A 20,374-nucleotide genomic window follows, 5' to 3' on the forward strand; every position below is an offset into this window, starting at 1 on the left:
AATCTATGTGTTTACTATCTGACTTCTTTTATTAAAATCGAAAAGAGGACAGACTTCGTTCTGTCAAAAGTTAATAGTAACAATCAATTTTTTTTTAATTTTTTTTAGTATTAATACCTTCCGTGGGCCCTAAGAAACATACGAAAAAATAAATTAGCCGAATATATATATATATTAACCAATTCCATGTCATCGATAAAAATTCCAACATTATTCTCTAGTGATACTCAGATAAACTCAGAAAGTACTGAACCGATTTTAAAAAAAATCTTTCACCAGTCAAATGCTACATTATCATTGACTGATTTAGGCTTTATTTTGACGGGAGAAAACGGAACAGTTAGGTATATCGTGTAGTTCACACGGGCACATCTGCGACAGAAGGATATCTATAAAACTCGTTGGCGCAGTTTGTAGTGGCCCTGCTTTCTGTTCCGCGGGTTGCGAGTTCGATTCCCGCCTGAGTCTGGGTGCAATATGTATATTTATATATTTAAATATAGATTAAATATTTCCTTGTATATTTATCAAAAAAAAAAAAAAAAATTAGCTTTATTAACCGGTCGTTACCGTCGCCTAACATAATCATTAAGTTGCTTAACGTAAGAACAGACGGACAGTACGTGTGTAAACTATGATATTTATTATAAGCTATTTGCTCTTTTATTGTTGTGTTTTGAAATCCCTGTGGTTTGAAACAATTTTAAATATAGGATTTTATATAAAATCCATTTAATATAATCATATTAATTATATTTAGTTATCATATAATGTTTTTATGCAAAACTAAAGATCGGGTTGGGTATATATATATATATAGATAGATAGTTACAAAATTGTCCATAGTCTGGTTGATTCTAAGAGTCTTTTTAGTAAAATTTTATTTGAATGTCCCCGTCTTAGCTCAAGAAATCAATCTTTGTTCTTCGTGCCCCGTTGTAGAAATGATTATTTGAAATGATTATGCCAAAAATGTGTTTTTGCTGCGTGCCTGTAGGAATTATAATGAGCATAGTGAGAGTTTAGACATATTCAACATGAAAATTAGTAATTATAAGAATATTTTACATAAATTGTTATTTTGTGAACAATTGTTTTAACTGTTAATTACTGTGTTTACTTTATGTTTAGTTTTTTTTTTTGTTTTTATCATGGATTGTCAAGTGTTTGTTATAATTTTATTGTGGAAACTTGATTGATTTGTGTTATTTTTATATTGTTTTTATTGAATAGTGTTGTAATAATTGTTTGTTTCCCAAATAAAAATAAAATAAATAAAATAAAAATAAATAAAATAGGCATGTACTTATTTGGGATCATTTCGTGTTGAATATGCTTCAAATCGTTAATGATAGTTTGTTTGGTTGTTTTAAATGATTTAATTTGGAGTTCGAGGCGACGAGTATCTGTAAAAATATATGTATGCTCGTATTAATTACCAGTTATATAGGCTATAATACCTGTTACGTAGCCTAAGTAAATTTCATTTACCTGTACTCAATTGACTAAAACTTGCATGTGCCTTGGTTAGTACTGTTATCAGCAGTTGTAATAATTCTTAACGGTTTTCCAAAAAAGGAGGAGTTTATCTTACTTTTGACTGGGGGGGACCGATTTCGACGATTTCTTTTGAATCCAAAGAATCCAAGGGTGGTAAGCGTCATGTGGTACCATTTAAATTTAATTAAGATCTGACAGGTACTTTTCGAGTTATATCTAATAATGCGTATTTACTTACTATTTTATCGACGTCCTACGTTGTATTATACCCCCCCACATAGTTATTCGGCTTTATAGAATTAATACCTTATTTACAAGACTTTAAAATATATTCTATAAAGTGTACTTTAATAAAAAAAATCTAGACATTTTTTTAAATTTAATTAATAACATGTGTCTTGATGATAATTCCAAAATTTCTTCCAAAGCTTGCATAAAATATTTGTCTTTGCATTATTAACGAAGAATAATAAGTTTAAAATACATCAATCTTATTATTTATAAAAATATCAAGCGTACAAAAATAAACTCATACAATAAAGCCGGGGACGCTAAGTTATTGGAGTACAATATAGTTGAGAGGTTTGAAATCTAAAACTAATAAGTTATAAGTTGTCTGTGTGAGTTGTGTGAGTCTTTCGAAATATGAGTAAGTTGCAAGAACAAATTCTTATAAGCAAAAAGTAATTTAACAAAGAAAAGAACGAATTGAAATAACTTGAATATACTTAAATTTTCGCAGTAAAATGACTTCTTAATATATATTTAACGTTCAAATTACAACTTAACTTATAGATTTATTTTTTAGACTATGCTCAACAGAACAAAAAAAAAAATTGGAGAGAGCGTCACATCACGTCCCGGTTTTTACTGGGTAGGTAACATCCATAGACCTCTATGGATGTTCTGTAGTTCACAATTAATAAATAGCTTTCGGATAGGTATATAAAATACATGAACAAAGGCAAATCAGCACGTGCAACTAGAGCCATTTGATATACTTATAGCGTCCGGAAAAATTTTACAGATAAAGAGAAATTCGACGGTGAAAAATGAAATATGGAATTTCAATTGTAATTAATTCCCGTAATGTAAGAATATTGGTCCTTTTGTCCGTTTTCCTTGACGACTTGCTTCGTTTGAATGAATATAGTTAGTCGACATATTATTTCACGTTTTAAAATGCAATTACACAGTACAGTTGCTACAAAATCGTAATTCTGTTGATAGCGTTGAAGGAGCGAATTATGTATTTTTTTATCTCTTAATAAGCAATTAAAAATGTTTCTCAGTAAATTATTTATGCTGTGCCTCGTAACTGACAATTTTATATCATTTCTTAAATTTATTTATTTATTTATTTATTCAGAAAACCAACAGCTTCTTATATACTATTCTTATCATAAAGCATATAACAAATAATCAAGCCAATAACAGGTTTCCCTAAAGTTAACAAATTGGTATTATGGAGATATCGTTATATAAGTTTTTATAATAAGTTTTTATCTTACGTTAATATAGAAGAATGTATAAATTATAACTTTGAAGTTACGCTTACGCTAAGGGAAACGATGAGAGTAAATTTTTACAATTCGCGCGCACACCGTCGCAAAAAACCGATACCCTGAAGTTAGCTAGTCAATGAAGAACAAGTTAGCAACGTGTAGTTAGCCAGCCAATGAAGTATAACTTCTTACGTGCGTAGATATGTACATAAACACCGTTTTTTGTATACATTTTAACGTACTATAATTTATTTCAATATTGTAAATAATTATGACTGTTATTTTGTCCGAATAAAATAAAATATCCAAATAAAATAAAATAAAATTAAATCTTGTATTATATCTTTCTTTATATGTGTCTGTATTTTGGTGTACATTAAGATTAAATAAATAAATATAATAAAAATAAATAAATAAAATATAAAAAAAATAACAACAACTATGTAAATTAAGAATGTTTCTTAAAATGCTTGGTAATATCCGACGACCTCACACTAGACAACCTTGTCATATAGGGAACAAATAAAGACGTATATTTATTTAAGTTTCACTTGTTCCAGAGTTGAAATGTTTGAAGTGTGATGAGCTGGTGTGCAAACGAGCGACACATGTAGTGGAAGAGATCGCCAGGACGGAAGAGGTGGCTAAGCTCTTACCACAAAAGGATTTCAGTGAGGTGCGTTCCTTTCTTAAAATTGTCGTATTTTCTGTAATATTTTTTTTTTCACACAAAGTTATATGGTAGGTTTATGTAGAAAAATTATATTTGGAATTATTTTTAATATTAAGTAGCGTAGTAACGTTAATAAATGATACTGAATCGAAACAGTGCGATTATATTGGACTGGCCTGGCCAACTGTGTTGACGATGACGTAGTTGGCAGGGACTGTGCTTTTCGCTCCAGGGTTATGAGTTCATACATGTCTCGAGTCAGAGCGTGATATTAACTTAATATATCTATGTACGCTTCAGCCTGTAATATCCCACTGCTGGGCATAGGCCTCTTTCCCCATGTAGGAGAAGGATCAGAGCTTAATCCACCACGCTGCTCCAATGCGGATATATTCCCTACTATGAGTAACGATCGCTATCCGGTGTACATGATAACAACCGGGACCCGACGGCTTAACGTGCTCTCGCAGGTCGCAAACAGAAAAAAGTTTTGATCAGTACTGAAAGAAAAAAAAAATTGATGTGAAAGTGTTAAATATTCATAAAATATAAAGAAATAAAATAATGTTAAGTTATATTTTAGTTCGTTGATAAAGTAGTGGCAATAAATGTGACGCTACGATTACTTAGTATTTAGTAGTATTTTAAACATAACAAAAACATTCGACATTTACGATATTTACGATATCGACATTTACGATATACCGTGAGATTTTTATTTTATTTATTTACGCATAAAAAACTTAAAACTAACATTACAGTGAACCTAATGTGTAAGTTAAGTTGATCACAAATTCTACCTCTATCTACATATTTTTGTATACAAATAACATTAAATTTAACAAATAATTTAAACAATTCAATATAATATATACTATGTAGTGTATAATAGATATTATGTAGGAAAAAAAAGTTTTTTGGAGTTAATGTAAGCAAGGAGTGAATTAAGTTTATACAGATAAGTGGGAAAAATATAAATTACAAAGTAAATATGTTACCGTTTAAACTCCATAATGTGAGACACATTTGTACTACTATTGTAACAAAAAAAAGTTGGTTTTCTGTAAAGTTGGTTTACGGACGATAGTTTAACGTGACAACGTCATCACTGCGCGTAACGGGACAACGATATAAATGGGAAACAAATAAAGTTACTGAAAATTTTAAACAAGAATCTATATATTAATGAAGTGAAGAAAAACTTATCTCTTTTTTACGAAAATTGCGCGTATCAAGGAGTATAAAATTTTGCACGCCTATAATTAATATAGAGGAGTGCAGAATGCTAATATATTTTTTAATTATGCATAAAAATACCTTAAATAATAATAATAAAAACATTACACACACTACCATGCGTTTTACACACACGCATATATACTTTTTTATTTATTATTACAGAAGTATAGTCTTTAGCAATAGAACCTTAATAATGTTCAAACTTATAATTTAAATTAATTATGGTTGAATTTTTACTATTGGGCGACTACTAATTACATAATTCTCTAAACGAGGATTTGACTATGTCAATAAATATTCTATAGAAATATATTTAATTGACATATTTTTTTAATTGGAGCTCAAGCGATTTCAGTATCTTTGCAAATATATTAAATTTTACATTTTCCTTTTGATAAGGTTGGAATACGGTTTTACCAATCGCACGAGTCACTCAGCAAGTTGATGGAGGTGTCGTGTCCGGAGCTGGACCAACTGGTCAACATAATGAAATCATCGCCAGGAGTCTACGGAGCGAGGATGACTGGAGGTGGATTTGGAGGCTGCGTTATTGCATTGGTAAGTATATTTGTACTAAGCACTTGAAAGTCTTTTGTTTCGTGAATTTTTGTTATATCATCCTTTATACAAACTTTGACTGACAACAACGAACACATAAAAAGTGTTTTAATCAGCTTAGACACGTGACTGGAATTTTGACGTGGTAACGTCTAATAAATCGATGAACATCGGCTGCAGCACGAAAAAGTGTCACGTTCCGCCTGAGCCTGAGCGTGCAAGCGAGATCGCGGAACAAGCGATAGAGAGGCACGATCGGTCCAAGCGTTGGTTTGTGACACATTAATTTTTATTATTGTACTCTTTGCGTTAATCTCTCTTCTCGCGTGACGTCAGAGCTACCAGTTCAGTTCAGTTCAGCCTATCGCAGTCCACTACTGGACATAGGCCTCCCCAAGTTCGCGCCGGACATCCCAGTTTCCCGCAATCCTCATCCAGCCTACACCGGCAATCTTACGTCGATCGTCGGTCCAACGGGCCGGAGGACGTCCCACACTGCGTTTGCCAAGATGCGGTCTCCACTTGAGGACCCGTCTGCTGCAACGGTCATCGGTCCCGCGACACAGATGACCAGCCCACTGCCACTTCAACTTGCTAATTCTGTGGGCTATGTCGGTTACTTTCGTTATCTCGCGGATAGTCTCATTTCTAATCCTATTATTGAGAGAAACTCCAAGCATAGCCCGTTCCATTGCACGTTGAGCGACTTTGAACTTGTGGACCAGTCCCTTCGTCAGTGTCCAGAGTCAGAGAAAGGTGAGAAATGTATTCACCGTTGACGTTGATACAAATGCTATACACAGCAGCTGATTATATTCTTCCGTCTTTTGAATAATCTGCCGAACAGTATGGATGTGGTCTACGGTGCTGTAGCCATTTCGAAACCCAGCCTGCTCTAGTGGTTGGAATTTATCGAGTCTTCTGGCGAGATGATTCATAACAATCCTCGAAAACAGCTTAGGTACAGACGTGGCTCAGAAGTGAGATCGTTCTGTAATTCTTCAACAGAGCCGCTCACCTTCGCCTCTCTTAAAGAACATTTGAGTTATGTGCTTCTTTTAGCATATTTACATTATTGTTTTCATATGATATTGTTGATTATTAATTTTTAGTATACCTTGGCTAAAAAATTGTAAAAAACGGGTGTAACCTCATAAATTACTATTCATTAAATATGTACGTACTTTTTATAAATAAAAATATCTGCTCAAAGGTTGAATAGAAATCACTAACATCAATGTTAAAGAAAATCGTACCAATACATTAGAACTGTTATCCGCTGAAAATATAGACTTATATATTTCTCATATTATTTTCTATTATATTTTTGAGAACTTTTCAAAAGTTTCAATTTAATTTAATTTTTCTTTTCTTAAAATATAAAGCCCCATAACAGAAATAATCTACTTGATTGAATTTTAAACCTTTCAAATACTTATTAAAGGTAAAAGTTTTTTAACTTTCACGGCCATCACCCTTACTTTTGCAGGACTTATAGGGATTGTTCTTTTGATTTATTAAAGGTCCCAGAGAGCTAGGGATTTATACATTAGACTTTGTATCTATCTATCTTTCATGTACCGAAAATTCTTGTTTGCTGCTTTGATATTTGCTGTAGGTGTATATAATATCGTTTTAGTAGTACATTTCCTGTGTGTGCTGTGTGGCTACGGCACTAAAGAATTTAGCCACCCCCTCTCTTCCCGTGGGTATCGTAAGAGGCGACTAAGGGATAACAAGGTCCCACAACCACCTTGGAACTTAAAAAGCCGACCGATGACGGGATAACCATCCAACTGCTGGCTTTGAAATACATAGGCCGAAGACGGGCAACAGCGTCTTCGGTGCGACAAAGCCAGTACTGCGGTCACCAACCCGCCTGCCCAGCGTGGTGACTATGGGCAAAACACATGAATTCACGTTATTTTTGGCGTCAACTTGTGGAGGCCTATGTCCAGCAGTGGACTGTATAGGCTGTAATGATGAGTACATTTCCGTTAAATTTGCAATTGTCTGTAATTTTCGGAGGATTCTATTACATTATAAGAGTTTATGTATCATACTTTAAGGTATTCATTATTTTTTTTTATATTTAACTTTTTTATTGACAAACGACGAGTTGTATTTCAAAATTTTACAATATTATACTTATTTACAATAAACTAAATATTTACAGACAGGGTAAAATTGATGTATGTGATTTTACTAATATTATACGAAACATGAATGAAGAATATACGATAGATATTGGTTAGCACGGTAGGGGTTATACTTTTTTGAATTATTGAGTTATTATTGAGATAATTTGTTTGTTTATTACTAACAAAAAATGGTATGAAATGGTATCATGACTTATGGCGGCAGTATTTCGTTGATTCGTGATACCGATTCCCTCGAAAAAATACGTACCCTCTTGTTACCGATATAAACGTCAATTGTTTTTATTAATAATTAGCTGTACGTACGTGTAAAGCGTTGCTACGCATTTTTTTTTGGTTGTACCAACTCAGAAACCTTTGTGGGCTCATGCACAATACTTTACTGAAGATCATGACATGATCAAATGCATAGTTTACGATTCTATAAAGAACATACAGACTAACATTCACTTATATATAGATTAATTTAATCAATTAGAGCTTTTCTAGTTTAGGGACAGTGGTTTAAATGAATTTGTGTTACACAGTTTTAGAAATATGAAGTATTTAAATATTAAATTGTATATATGCAAAGTCGCGTCTTTTCACAGGCTTAAACAATGGCTGCGTTTTACGGCTTTGTATGCAACGATAAAGTTTCAACAATGGTATTGTTGGTCGCTTTAATGTTCATATAATTTTTATTTCTTTGTTTCTGCGTCATAAGCGTTTTGAACGATCTAATTAGTGTAGATTGGCCTAAAATTTATTTCAACTACTTTCATATTTAGGAATTTAAATAAAATTATTCCGATTATGTACTGTGTGGCTACGGTACTAAAGAATATAGCCACCCCCTCTCTTCCCGTGGGTGTCTAAGAGGCGACTAAGGGATAACACAGTTCCGCTACCACCTGGGAACTTAAAAAGCCGATGGCGGGATAACCATCCTACTGCTGGCTTGAAATACGCAGGCTGAAGACGGGCAGCAGCGTCTTCGGTGCGACAAAGCCAGCACTGCAGTCACCAGCCCGCCTGCCCAGCGTGGTGACTATGGGCAAAACACATGAGTTCACGCCATTTTTGGCGCGAACTTGTGGAGGCCTATGTCCAGCAGCGGCCTGCGATAGGCTGAAGTGATAATGATGATGAGCTCTTTAGGCATTAAATGTAAATTGAAGTAATAACATAAAATGCGCGTCCCATTTTCAAATAATAGCAAGTTATGACAGATGAAGTTAAAGTAAAATAACTTGTTTTGTAATGTTCACGCGAATTTCACTAATTAACGTCGGGCATCTAATAAACTTAATAAACCGCGATAAAATCCGAAAGTGGTTTTATTTTAATAAAATAACTTGTAGTCGCAAAAATATCTTAACACAAAAAACACAAATAAAGATTTAAATCCGAGTTTATAAATCCCCAAAGTTTTAAAAAAATGACAAACATTTGAACAAATATTCCCTTCTGTGAACAATAAAATATAAGTGAAACGCAAAAGAAAATAAATCCCAAAACTTTCATTTAGAACAATCTATGTAGAGTGGGTTCTGATGACGTTGAATAATGGATTAACAGTTCATCTTTAAGCTTAGACTACACACTGGTATAATTTTCAATATAAATTTCATATTTATTTATTTACTTTATACTTTATTGTACACCACAAATATATGAAACCACACCACAAATATATAGTGAAGTACAAGGCAGACTTATGGTTAATTAGCCATTTCTTCCAGACAACCCAGACATAAAAAGGAAACTTATTATCAAAATTGGGTAGGTGGTGTTCTATTATTATCTAAGTTTAATATTTATTCTCATATCGAAGTATGTCGTTTATGATTTGGGTGTAAAATGCGAAGCTTTATAGCAACGGGGCAGTAACTATCAAGCGATCTACCTATTAAGTGTAACGCGATCGTAAAGTGTAATATTTAAATATAATATTTATAGTTTTCGTGTACTTGTATCACTACATAGTATAAAACAAAGTCGCTTTCTCTGTCCCTATGTCCATATGTATGCTTAAATCTTTAAAACTACGCGACGGGTTTTGATGTGGTTTTTTTAATAGAGAGAGAAAGGAGGAAGAAAGAGGAAGGTTTATATGTATAATAACATCCATTAAATAGTGGAGAAATACTGTTATTTTTGAGGTTTCTAATGTGATGTCGTAAATAATTACATTTTTTCCGCTTACATTGCAAACGCAGCCTGAACCCTACGAGATTTATCAAAATAATGTACTAAGTATTGTACACATTGAAAAGGTCTACAAAAAACTCCGCTATGGTATATGTCTATCTCTTAAGGATATCCCACAATAACATTTTTTTGTCATTTACTTTTTACGACAAATAATGGCTAATTTTCGAAGCGATTTTAACCAATACAGCAATATTCCTTATCTAATTAAATACCTTAAATATATTGTTGATTTAATATAGATCTATATGGCCCTTTATAGCATATGATTTAAATGAATATTTTCGAAGATATTACAGATTTAAAAATTGCGGTACGTAGCGTTAGCAGCGGTTCCGGCAGGCTTTTTTAACCGACTTCCAAAAAAGGAGGAGGTTCTCAATTCGACTGTATTTTTTTTATGTATGTTACATCAGAACTTTTGACCGTGTGGACCGATTTCGACAAAAATTTATTAATCGAAAGGTGGTGTATGTCAATTGGTCCCATTTAAATTTATTTGAGATCTAACAACTACTTTCCGAGTTATATCTAATAATGCGTTTTTACTTGACGCTTTTTTCGTCGACCTACGTTGTATTATACCGCATAACTTTTTACTGAATGTACCGATTTTGATAATTCTTCTTTTGTTGGAAAGTAGATATCCCTAGTTTAGTACCATGAAAAGGAAACGAGGATCTGATGATGGGATCCCAGATAAATCGAGGGAAAATCTTGAAAATCCGCAATAACTTTTTACCGGGTGTACCGATTTTAATAATTTTTAATTTAATCGAAAGCTGATGTTTGTCATGTGGTCACATATAAATTTAATTGAGACCTGATAACTACTTTTTGAGTAATATTTGATAACGCGTAAGTACTTGACTATTTTTTCGTCGATCTACGTTGTATTTCTCGTCGATGTAATTGAAGTCAGTTTTTTTTAGTTTGCGAGCAAACACAATTATACTCTAAAAATAACGCGTGCGGGCCACGGGCAGTAATAAATAAATCGAAACTACTGGATCGATTTTAATCATTTTTTCAGTGAATGAAATAGGCTATAATTATATTTTATACCCGTGCGAAGCCGGAGCGAGTCGCTAGTATGTAATATTTTAGATTCTCCAGAAAACCATTTCATATTACAAACTTAAAGTGATGTACCGTCGGCCAAGAAAGTGATGTACCACCCTAAGGTTGAATGCCGCTTGCAGATTCATAGGTGATAAAGATTAGTTTCGCTTGCAGATCGATCTGACAACTCCTATTGCCGTCTTTATCTGATTATCGATAACGATATTATTTATACATAATAGAGTTTAAAATATCATGTATAATAATGACGTATGAATACTTATCAATTAGGTGTACGTCATTATTATATGTCTCTTTCAGTAATATCTTTTAATAACGAACCTTGTTATAAATTTTGATGACCAGGAAGATAAATCAAAACTGGTACACCACTTTCTTGGCAGACCGTACATATATGTCACAACGAACTGTCATAAAAATTGTACATATGTAATGGGAAGGGAATTACGTGTAGCAGGACAGTATTTTTTTAAATAGTATTTGAAAACACGACAAAAATTGACGAAACGTTAGCGCAACGGTCCGAGTGATAACTTATGCCTGTTGCGCTGGCGGTTGCGGGTTCGACAGATGTTTGTCGTGGTCCGGGTGTTAGTGCTTGTGTGTTGGGTGTGTTTTCGGACCCCCGACACGGAGTAATCATAGTGACATTGAGTGTGTGGGTGACGGGTGTATATACTTGTACATATCATCATTACAGCCTATACAGTCCACTGCTGGACATAGGCCTCCACAAGTTTACGTTAAAATAACGTGAACTCATGTGTTTTGCCCATAGTCACCACGCTGGGCAGGCGGGTTGGTGACCGCAGGACAAAGATAAATGACGTGCGACAAAGCAAAAAAGGCTTTGTCGCACTGAAGACGCTGCTGCCCGTCTTCGACCTGTGTATTTCAAAGCCAGCAGTTAGATGGTTATCCCGCCACTGGTCGGCTTTTTAAGTTCCAAGGTGGTATCGGAACTGTGTTATCCCTTAGTCGCCTCTTACGACACCCACGGGAAGAGAGGGGGTGGCTATATTCTTTAGTACCGTAGCCACACAGTACACATTACTATTAAATTAGTAACTATTAAATTATGATTACTTACGACATTAATAAACAATGCTTGACAGAGCTAGAAATTCTACCACGTTAGGTTTAGAATGTTAAATTTGTACAATTGAATTGAATTTAAGTCAGATCACAAGCGAATAAAAAATCTCTCTGTTCATATTTAGTTCAGCGAATGTAGGTCAAGGTTATCCAAACAATCCGGTTTACGTCCATTTTGCGTGAAGTTTTAAGTTACGTGTATTTTATGCTGGATAAAGTAATTCAATAAAAATGAAGTTATCCTTTAAACATAATTTTTGAAAAAACGTAAAATTGTAATTTTGTATGACTTATAAGTTTTTAAACTTTCATGGTCATACTTAATTTAATTTTTGCCTAAAATGCGACAGCAATATTTACCATGTCACCAATTATGACCATGGTGTTTGCAATAGGACTGACTTCAATATTTATGATGTAAGATATATATCGGGAATTCAAAATCACTAACGACAACGAATTGGCGCAACGGTCACAGCACTGGTTTGTGGCTGTTGCGCTGGCGGTTGCGGGTTCGATCCCCGCACATGACAAACATTTGTATTGGCGATACATATGTTGTTATCATGTACATCTGATACCGATCGTTACTCATAGTGGGCAATATATCCGCCAACCCGCATTGGAGCAGCCTGATGGATTAAGCTCTGATCTCTCTCCTTCATGGAGAAAGAGGCCTATGCCCAGCAGATATTATAGGCTGAAGCGAAAAACAAACACAGTAAATATTCTTTTTAACATATAAATTATTTGACTCAAAAGTATTTTCATGCCGTTTCATACTATAATCGTCGAACAACATTATTCATGTATTTACATATATTAAAATGCATTATGCAAATACTCATGCCATATAGTAAAGATGGTCAAATAGGTAATCAATGGAGATAAATATGACGCGTTTCTGTGAATTAATAATTAATTTATTGGGAGTCTCACATCATATGATAATGGAGAAGTCATTTTAATTTTTCTTTCATATCAGCATTACAAAAAAGACGATAAGTATTAAAACGTCATTATTATACATGAAATTTTAAACTCTATTATGTATAAATAATATCGTTATCGATAATCAGATAAAGACGGCAATAGGAGTTGTCAGATCGATCTGCAAGCGAAACTAATCTTTATCACCTATGAATCTGCAAGCGGCATTCAACCTTAGGGTGGTACATCACTTTCTTGGCCGACGATACATCACTTTAAGTTTGTAATATGAAATGGTTTTCTGGAGAATCTAAAATATTACATGTACAAGTACACGAGAACTATGAATATTATATTTAAATATTACACTTTACGATCACATAACACTTAATAGTTAGATCGCTTGATAGTTACTGCCCCGTTGCTATAAAGCTTCGCATTTTACAACCAAATCATTAACGACATACTTCGATATGAGAATAAATATTCAACTTAGATAATAATAGAACACCCTTCCTTTTTATGTCTGGGTTGTCTGGAAGAAATGGCTAAATAGCCATAAGTCCGCCTGTTGTACTTCACAGTCTGTAAATATATTTTTAATGTGTTTATTGTTTAAAATGTAGTTGTAGTGTATAATAAGGTATAAATAAATAAATAAAAATAGACAAAACCAACCCAAATTCTCAGGTGGAAAATGGAGAAGAGATTGCTTTTCCAGAAGGAAGTATTTGTGTACTCAATACAAATATTTGATTATTTATAAGCGGAGATTGAACGACGAAGCATAAAATTATGATAATGAAAACTTTATTTCGGGATGATAAATAGTTTTTTGCTATGAGCAACGATCATCACTTCAGCTTTTCGCAGTCCACTGCTGGTCATAGGCCTCCACAAGTTCGCACCGTAAATAGCGTTAACTCATGTGTGTTGCTTATAGTCACCACGCTGGGCAGACGGGTTAGTGACCGCAGGGCTGACTTTATCGCACCGAAGACGCTGCTGCCCGCCTTAGGTCTGTGTATTTCAAAGGCAGCAGTTGGATTTTTATCCCGCCATCGGTCGGCTTTATAAGTTCCAAAGTGGTAGTGGAACTGTGTTATCCCTTAGTCGCATCTTACGACAGCCACGGGAAGACAGACGGTGGCTATATTCTTTACTGCCGTAGCAACACAGCTTCGTAGCAACGATCGCTATCTGTACATATATTTGTTGTATTATTACATACATTTATGTAACTGGAGTTTAAGGCTGTGCTCTCTGAAGCATTTAAGATTTTAAGTTATACCACGATGTCTACCGAGATAAGAAAAAATGTTTTTTGTATAAAAATAAAGTTAAAGCAACTATTCGCACAGTGACAAAACATTTGGCGATTCTCAATGACGTCGAAGTGCACTCATTATCGTATTATAATACTAGATATAAAAAATAATAGTTGCATGTGAAACACAAGCTGTCAATTTCATATAATCATATATATTAATATGCTAAAGTTAAGGTGTTTGCCTCCCTTTTTAGAAAAAATCCTCACAATTATTTCACATAAATTATATATAATTTTATAGATAATTGCTTGCTCTACCGGCATCAACAACTAAAAAAAATGCTATTGCTTTTGTTTTTGTAAATTAATTAATTATTAAAATCTATACAAATAAATAAAATTGGAGTATCTGTTTGTAATATTAAAACAATCGCTTTTTACTAAATGCATATGGATCTATACACAAAACATATACCAAAATAACATTTTTACAATATTTGTCTGTCTGTTTGTCTGTTTGTTCCGGCTAATCTCTGAAACGGCTGGACCGATTCTGACTTTCACTTTAGCTGATGTAGTAAGGAGTAACTTAGGCTACTTTTATTTTAGAAATTTATTTATCTTGTAACTCTGTGAACAATATTTTTTTTTGTTAAATTCCACGCGAACGAAGTCGCGAGCACAGCTAGTTATGTATATATATGAAGGTTTTAATTTTGAAACAATGTCAACATGATTGACGGTCGGTTACTTATTTAGTGCGAATTATTCGCACAGCTATTGCTAGTAAATTAAACACGAAATTTCTCAATGCCTATTAATAGATATATTTACATAAATATTAAGTTATTTATCGTTGCGTCCATTTGCTATAAGTACTCTTTGACGGTTCGCAGGGAAGTGGACATAAGGTGCCAATCAAACCACTAATAATATATATATATATATATATATATATATATATATATATATGTATTCATATATTGTCGCATACCTATGTATTCATAATCATTATTCTCCATCGTAACTTTAGATCATGGGTTAGCTCCTTGGTAATTGCCGTAAACCAGATTTACAGGCTAATTTGTTTATTATAGACCTGAACTTTATTATAGATCGCCTACGCATTGTCTTTATACACACACGACAAATCGATTCTGTGTACTGTTTATATTAACGGTACTGTAGAGACGACTGAAAATCGTGATCTTTGAATCCTTCTGTTAGCATTTTAAAAACAGATGTAATTCCATCAATCTTTTTAATTTTAAACAGAGCTTTGGTAAGGATGCAGAATTTCATTTTCACGCCACGTCACATGGCAAGGGGCCATGTGATTGTATCGGTGGCAATTAAAAACGTCTAGCAGCACGAGCTAGTCTATAATCGAAAATAAACACCTATTTCGAAAAATAGAGCGTATACTTAAGACCGCACAGCAGAAGTGAAAACTTCTGTTAAGTCTCGAGTTCACCCGAACGAGCCTTCCCCCGTTCAGCAGCGAAGAGCAGCTGTCTGTATCTTTCTTGCTCGGGTATAATTGGCGGTCCCGAGTTCACCCGATCGAGCCTTTCACCTCAGAGCGTGACGGACCAGCCTAACTTACTACCTACGAATAAATGTGTGTGCGGTGTGCCAAAAGAAGTATTTACTTCAAAAAAACTAAAAAGGTCCAACTTAAAAAAAATAAAAAATCTAAAAAAAGGATAAAATTTCAAATTTCTAAAAATATCATTACAAAGCTCATTTCATCAAGTTAATACTTTTCTATTTTATTTATTTTAAAATAACTTTTAAATACCTAATATTGGCAGTTAGAGTAGAGAGATTTAGAGAGAGAGTTCCTGCTGGTTACTCAAAACTTTAATCACTAATAACTCGTTCATTTAGCAGTCCGCTTTGTTTAGTTGTCCGCTTCGCGTGGAGTGCCCCGTATACTTGTGAGATAAATTCCGTGACAGTAATCAAACATACAATTTAGATTATTTTGTGCAAAGAATTCTGACAGTATTTAGTACGTATAAAGCGTTTGAGCATTGTTCCATTTGGTTATATGCATAAAGGATAAAGGCTGTACAAATAGAATTAACATTGCTGTTATGTAGGTTTATTCGCGTGGACACGTTGTTTTATAAAAACGCCGTTTATTTATTCACTCTTTATTCTACCATAAAAAAAGAAAAAAAATTGTTTTACTATAGTTACGCGACCCATCGACGCCACCGGCTCCAGTTGTAACAATGGCTGCTGACCAAGCGTTTCCGTGGGACAATTCTAAAAGTGCATTTAGTTCATAAGTTTCAAATGTAATGTTTAAATTATTATTTTAAAATTAGTCTTGTAGAGCATTTGTAACTGCAAACATCTTATAATTAATAAATAAATATTTTTTTTAAAAGAAATTCGTTCGCCGTTATTTAACTCTATACAACAAAAAATTCTAAGAGCCAACATGGGTTTCTTACTATTCGTATAAGTATGTATCATGTATCATATTATCTCCTTTTTTCCTCTTCAATGTAATTTGTAACTACTCAATTTTCTCCTCTCGTCCTTGAAACTCCTCTCTTTACGTTGACCGGTAGATAATTCTTTTAGGATTAAGTACACACTTTGTGAATTACGTTAAATATATACCACCTGGTCCACCACGGTCACACCGTTTCGATTCCCACTCGGAGTCGATATTTGTGTTTATAATTTTTTTATATATTTATTTCCGGTCTGGCTATTAGTCCACGTGGGTCTCCCCACCGTGACTCGCAGAGCACGCTAAGCCTTCAGTCCCGGTTGTTATCATGTACACCTGATAGCGTTCGTTACTTATAGTAGGGAATATATCCGACAACCCGCACTGGAGCAGCGTGGTGGATTAAGCTCTGATCCTTCTCCTACACGGGGAAGGAGGCCAATAGCAGTAGAATATTACAGGCTGAAGTGATATTAAATATATATTTTTTCTAGTTTATACATTTAAAGGCCTGGCTGCGAATTATTGTTTCATTAATTATTTTTGTAAAACTTATAAAAAATTAATGGGACACGATTTTATTCTTCGTCAGATTTTTAGCTTTCCTCCATGTCATTTAGTTTGTTGAATATGGTACCACCTGTGGATTACGTTTCTTGGCAAACGAAATAAGTTTTTTCGGTATGCTTCCGGAGTTTTTACTGGGTGGACCGATTTCGACGATTTTTTAAAGTAAAAGGTTGTGCTTGTCAAGTGGTTCCATTTAACTTTTAATTGAGATTTGACTAGTACTTTTTGTGTTATATCTAATAATGCGTATTTGCTTGACTATTTTTTCCTTTATCTACGTCGATAGGTAGACCTGTATAGATATAATTAAAGTCGTTTTTTTTTTCGTTAACCATCCAACTGCTGGATTTGAAATACACAGGCCGAAGACGGGCAGCAGCGTCTTCGATTCGACAAAGCCAGTACTGCGGTCACCAACCCGCCTGCCCAGCGTGGTGACTATGGGCAAAACACATGAGTTCATGTTATTTTTGGCGTAAACTTGTGGAGGCCTATGTCCAGCAGTGGACTGTATAGGCTGTAATGATTGATTGATTGATTGAGCAAGCACAATTAAAGTCGGAAGTCTTCTAATCAAAATGGCCTAGTAAAATATATTTTTATTTCAGGTCAAGAAAGAATTCGTCGAAGATGTGAAAAGAAAAGTAGAGGCTCAGTACAGTGGCAGCCCGGTGTTCTTCGTATGCCAGCCGAGCGACGGAGCCAGGATATTGAAACTACAATAGATGAATAAATTATTTATATTTTTATACATTTTTAAATTATTACACACACACACACACACACACACACACACATATATATATTATATACACAATATTATATATACACAAAATCAAATTAAAAAAATTTCTATGTTCAAGTAGGCTTCAAGAGTACTTTTGAAACATCATTTTGCAAATATTAGTCGTTTTTAAATTAGTTGTAGTTAATTTACCGAACGATAATGTAGAATTTTCTGAGAGAAATCGGCCATAGCTCGGCAGTATATTTTTTTAGACACTTGTAATGTAATTGTAAGACCGACCTTGGATACAAAACTAAAAAGTACTCAAATTTGAACCTAAAATATAGTTTATTCAAAAAGGCTTATGTCGGGATTTTACAAGCTTGTGATTTCAGTTGCACAAAAAGCTTTCCCTAGTTCGATAATAAAATTGTACCGAGCAGACTAAAAATAGAGACAAAATCGAAAAAAGGATTTTCGACTTTACTACAGAAAAGACTGCTCTACAGGCAAAATTTTCAATATTACGAGCATATCGCTTCTTAAATACAGACTAGCCATATACCAAAAAAAAAGCGTTTTTAGCGTTAATTATAGTAATATTGCATAAAAGCAATTTTGCATGTGAACATTTTAGCGACTTTCTTCGGTGCAAAACAGCCAATTTGTCAGTTGCGACCCACGTCCTAATCAAATTTCAGTGAAAAAGGGCCTCATTCCGAAATACTACCATTATGTATATCCATTATTCAACGTATTTGAAAATAAACGTACGTCTTTGCCTATCACAACAAAAGTATTTAGAAATTCTAACAATATTGAGTAGACATACATAAGATTCAGGTTTTTTGTTGTTTAATAATTGTTTAGTTGTTATGTGTAGATAATAGCGCGCTTCAGCCTGTAATATCCCACGGCTGGGCATAGGCCTCTTTCCTCATATAGGAGAAGGATCAGAGCTTAATCCACCACTCTGCTCCAATACAGGTTGGCGGATAAAAATAGCTACAATATAGATAAGATATATTTAAATATAATTAAGAATATAGCTACCGCAGCTTAAAAAGATAATTTAATATAGATGCATTCATTAGTAGATGACGTCAGTGCGAGGATAACGACGCTATTCTGTAGACTATTTTAAAGAAAACTTGCTTACTCATTCCTTTTAAGGAAATCTAAACATGTGTGTGTGGTTATTCTCTCCAAATATTGAAAACTCTATAGTATAAAGATAAAATTTTGCATAGAGGTAGTTCATAGTTAGTGGATTCATTAATGAAGTATAATAGAATGCAAATAGATGCACACGCACACAAAAAGCTGTAAATATAACAATGTGTATTTTAAACACAAATTTTTACGAACGACGCTTTACTCGGATTTTGCATTTGTATTTATTAGAACTTTTTTGTGCAAAGTGATGACCTACTTTAGCTAGCATGTATCTCCTTAAACAAAGTCGTTGCTTAGTCAAATTTAAGTTAAATATTCATACGTTTAAAGCAGTTTTTTCATACATTTTTTAATGTTTGAATAACGTATTTAAATGACGAATAAATGTTTTTTGTATGTAAAATACTTTTTCTTAATATTTCGCTGGATGTCCCTCGTGATTACTTTCACTCGATTTTCATACATTTCAGTATTTGACGCTACAGCTACATTTTAATGTCTATTTATAGGAGGCAGTTGATCCTTTAAAATTTTCCTTTACATCGTGTGTAAGTATCGTGTAGCTATAATATATTTTAGGGCCCTCGTTCAATCTGATTGAGAAACGAGTGAAAGAAAATTGTGTTTCTCATGATATTGACAAAATCATCTTATCGTGAGCCGTTTCTTTATTATTGTTAAGCTCAGTCTCCGTTCAGACTACGTTATTATATGATAGCATATAGTTCAGAGAACAACAATATCGCTCGTCATACATTTATTTAGAACATTTCTACAGTAATCTATTCTACATATGCATAAATAGCTGTTGTCTGTCAAAATGGGCAATAATACTCTGTGGCATAAATTACCCTCCGCTTTGTCCTACCTATCCCAATAGCACACGGGTGAAATAACGCTTGAACGTGACGATTGAAAAGAAATTGCGGCGGCTTGAATTTGAAGAAAGAAACTAAATTTCATTACAAAATAAATGAATTTTTTTATAGCTTTCTTCCCCTACGAATATTACCTTTTTTTCATAAAACTATATTAGCAAAAAAGGGTGCGGCTCACCTGATGGTAAGCGTATGTCTAGCTTATAAACGCTGGAAACACCAGAAGCATTGAAAGAGCGTTGCCAACCCTACCCCTAATCCTACCCAGGTGCCCTGGTCACCTGACTTACCACATGAAGACAACACTAATTCAAAGTATTATTATTTAGTATTTCCCCAATGGGGCTG

At 33.8% G+C, this 20,374-nt stretch overlaps 1 protein-coding gene across 1 annotated transcript in view; it reads left to right on the forward strand.

Moving 5' to 3' along the window:
• The window catches only part of LOC123656983 (galactokinase-like), a 38,310-nt gene extending 20,316 nt beyond the window's left edge, over window positions 1-17,994 (forward strand). The window contains exons 7-9 of the mRNA XM_045592590.1: window positions 3,566-3,681; window positions 5,317-5,475; window positions 17,854-17,994. Coding sequence (XP_045448546.1) covers window positions 3,566-3,681; window positions 5,317-5,475; window positions 17,854-17,970 — 392 coding nt within the window. The 3' untranslated portion in view covers window positions 17,971-17,994. The remainder of the gene's footprint in view (window positions 1-3,565; window positions 3,682-5,316; window positions 5,476-17,853) is intronic.
• The last annotated feature ends 2,380 nt before the right edge of the window (window positions 17,995-20,374 follow it).

This window comes from Melitaea cinxia, chromosome 10, assembly GCF_905220565.1.
Source record: "Melitaea cinxia chromosome 10, ilMelCinx1.1, whole genome shotgun sequence".
Lineage (NCBI taxonomy): Eukaryota > Metazoa > Arthropoda > Insecta > Lepidoptera > Nymphalidae > Melitaea > Melitaea cinxia.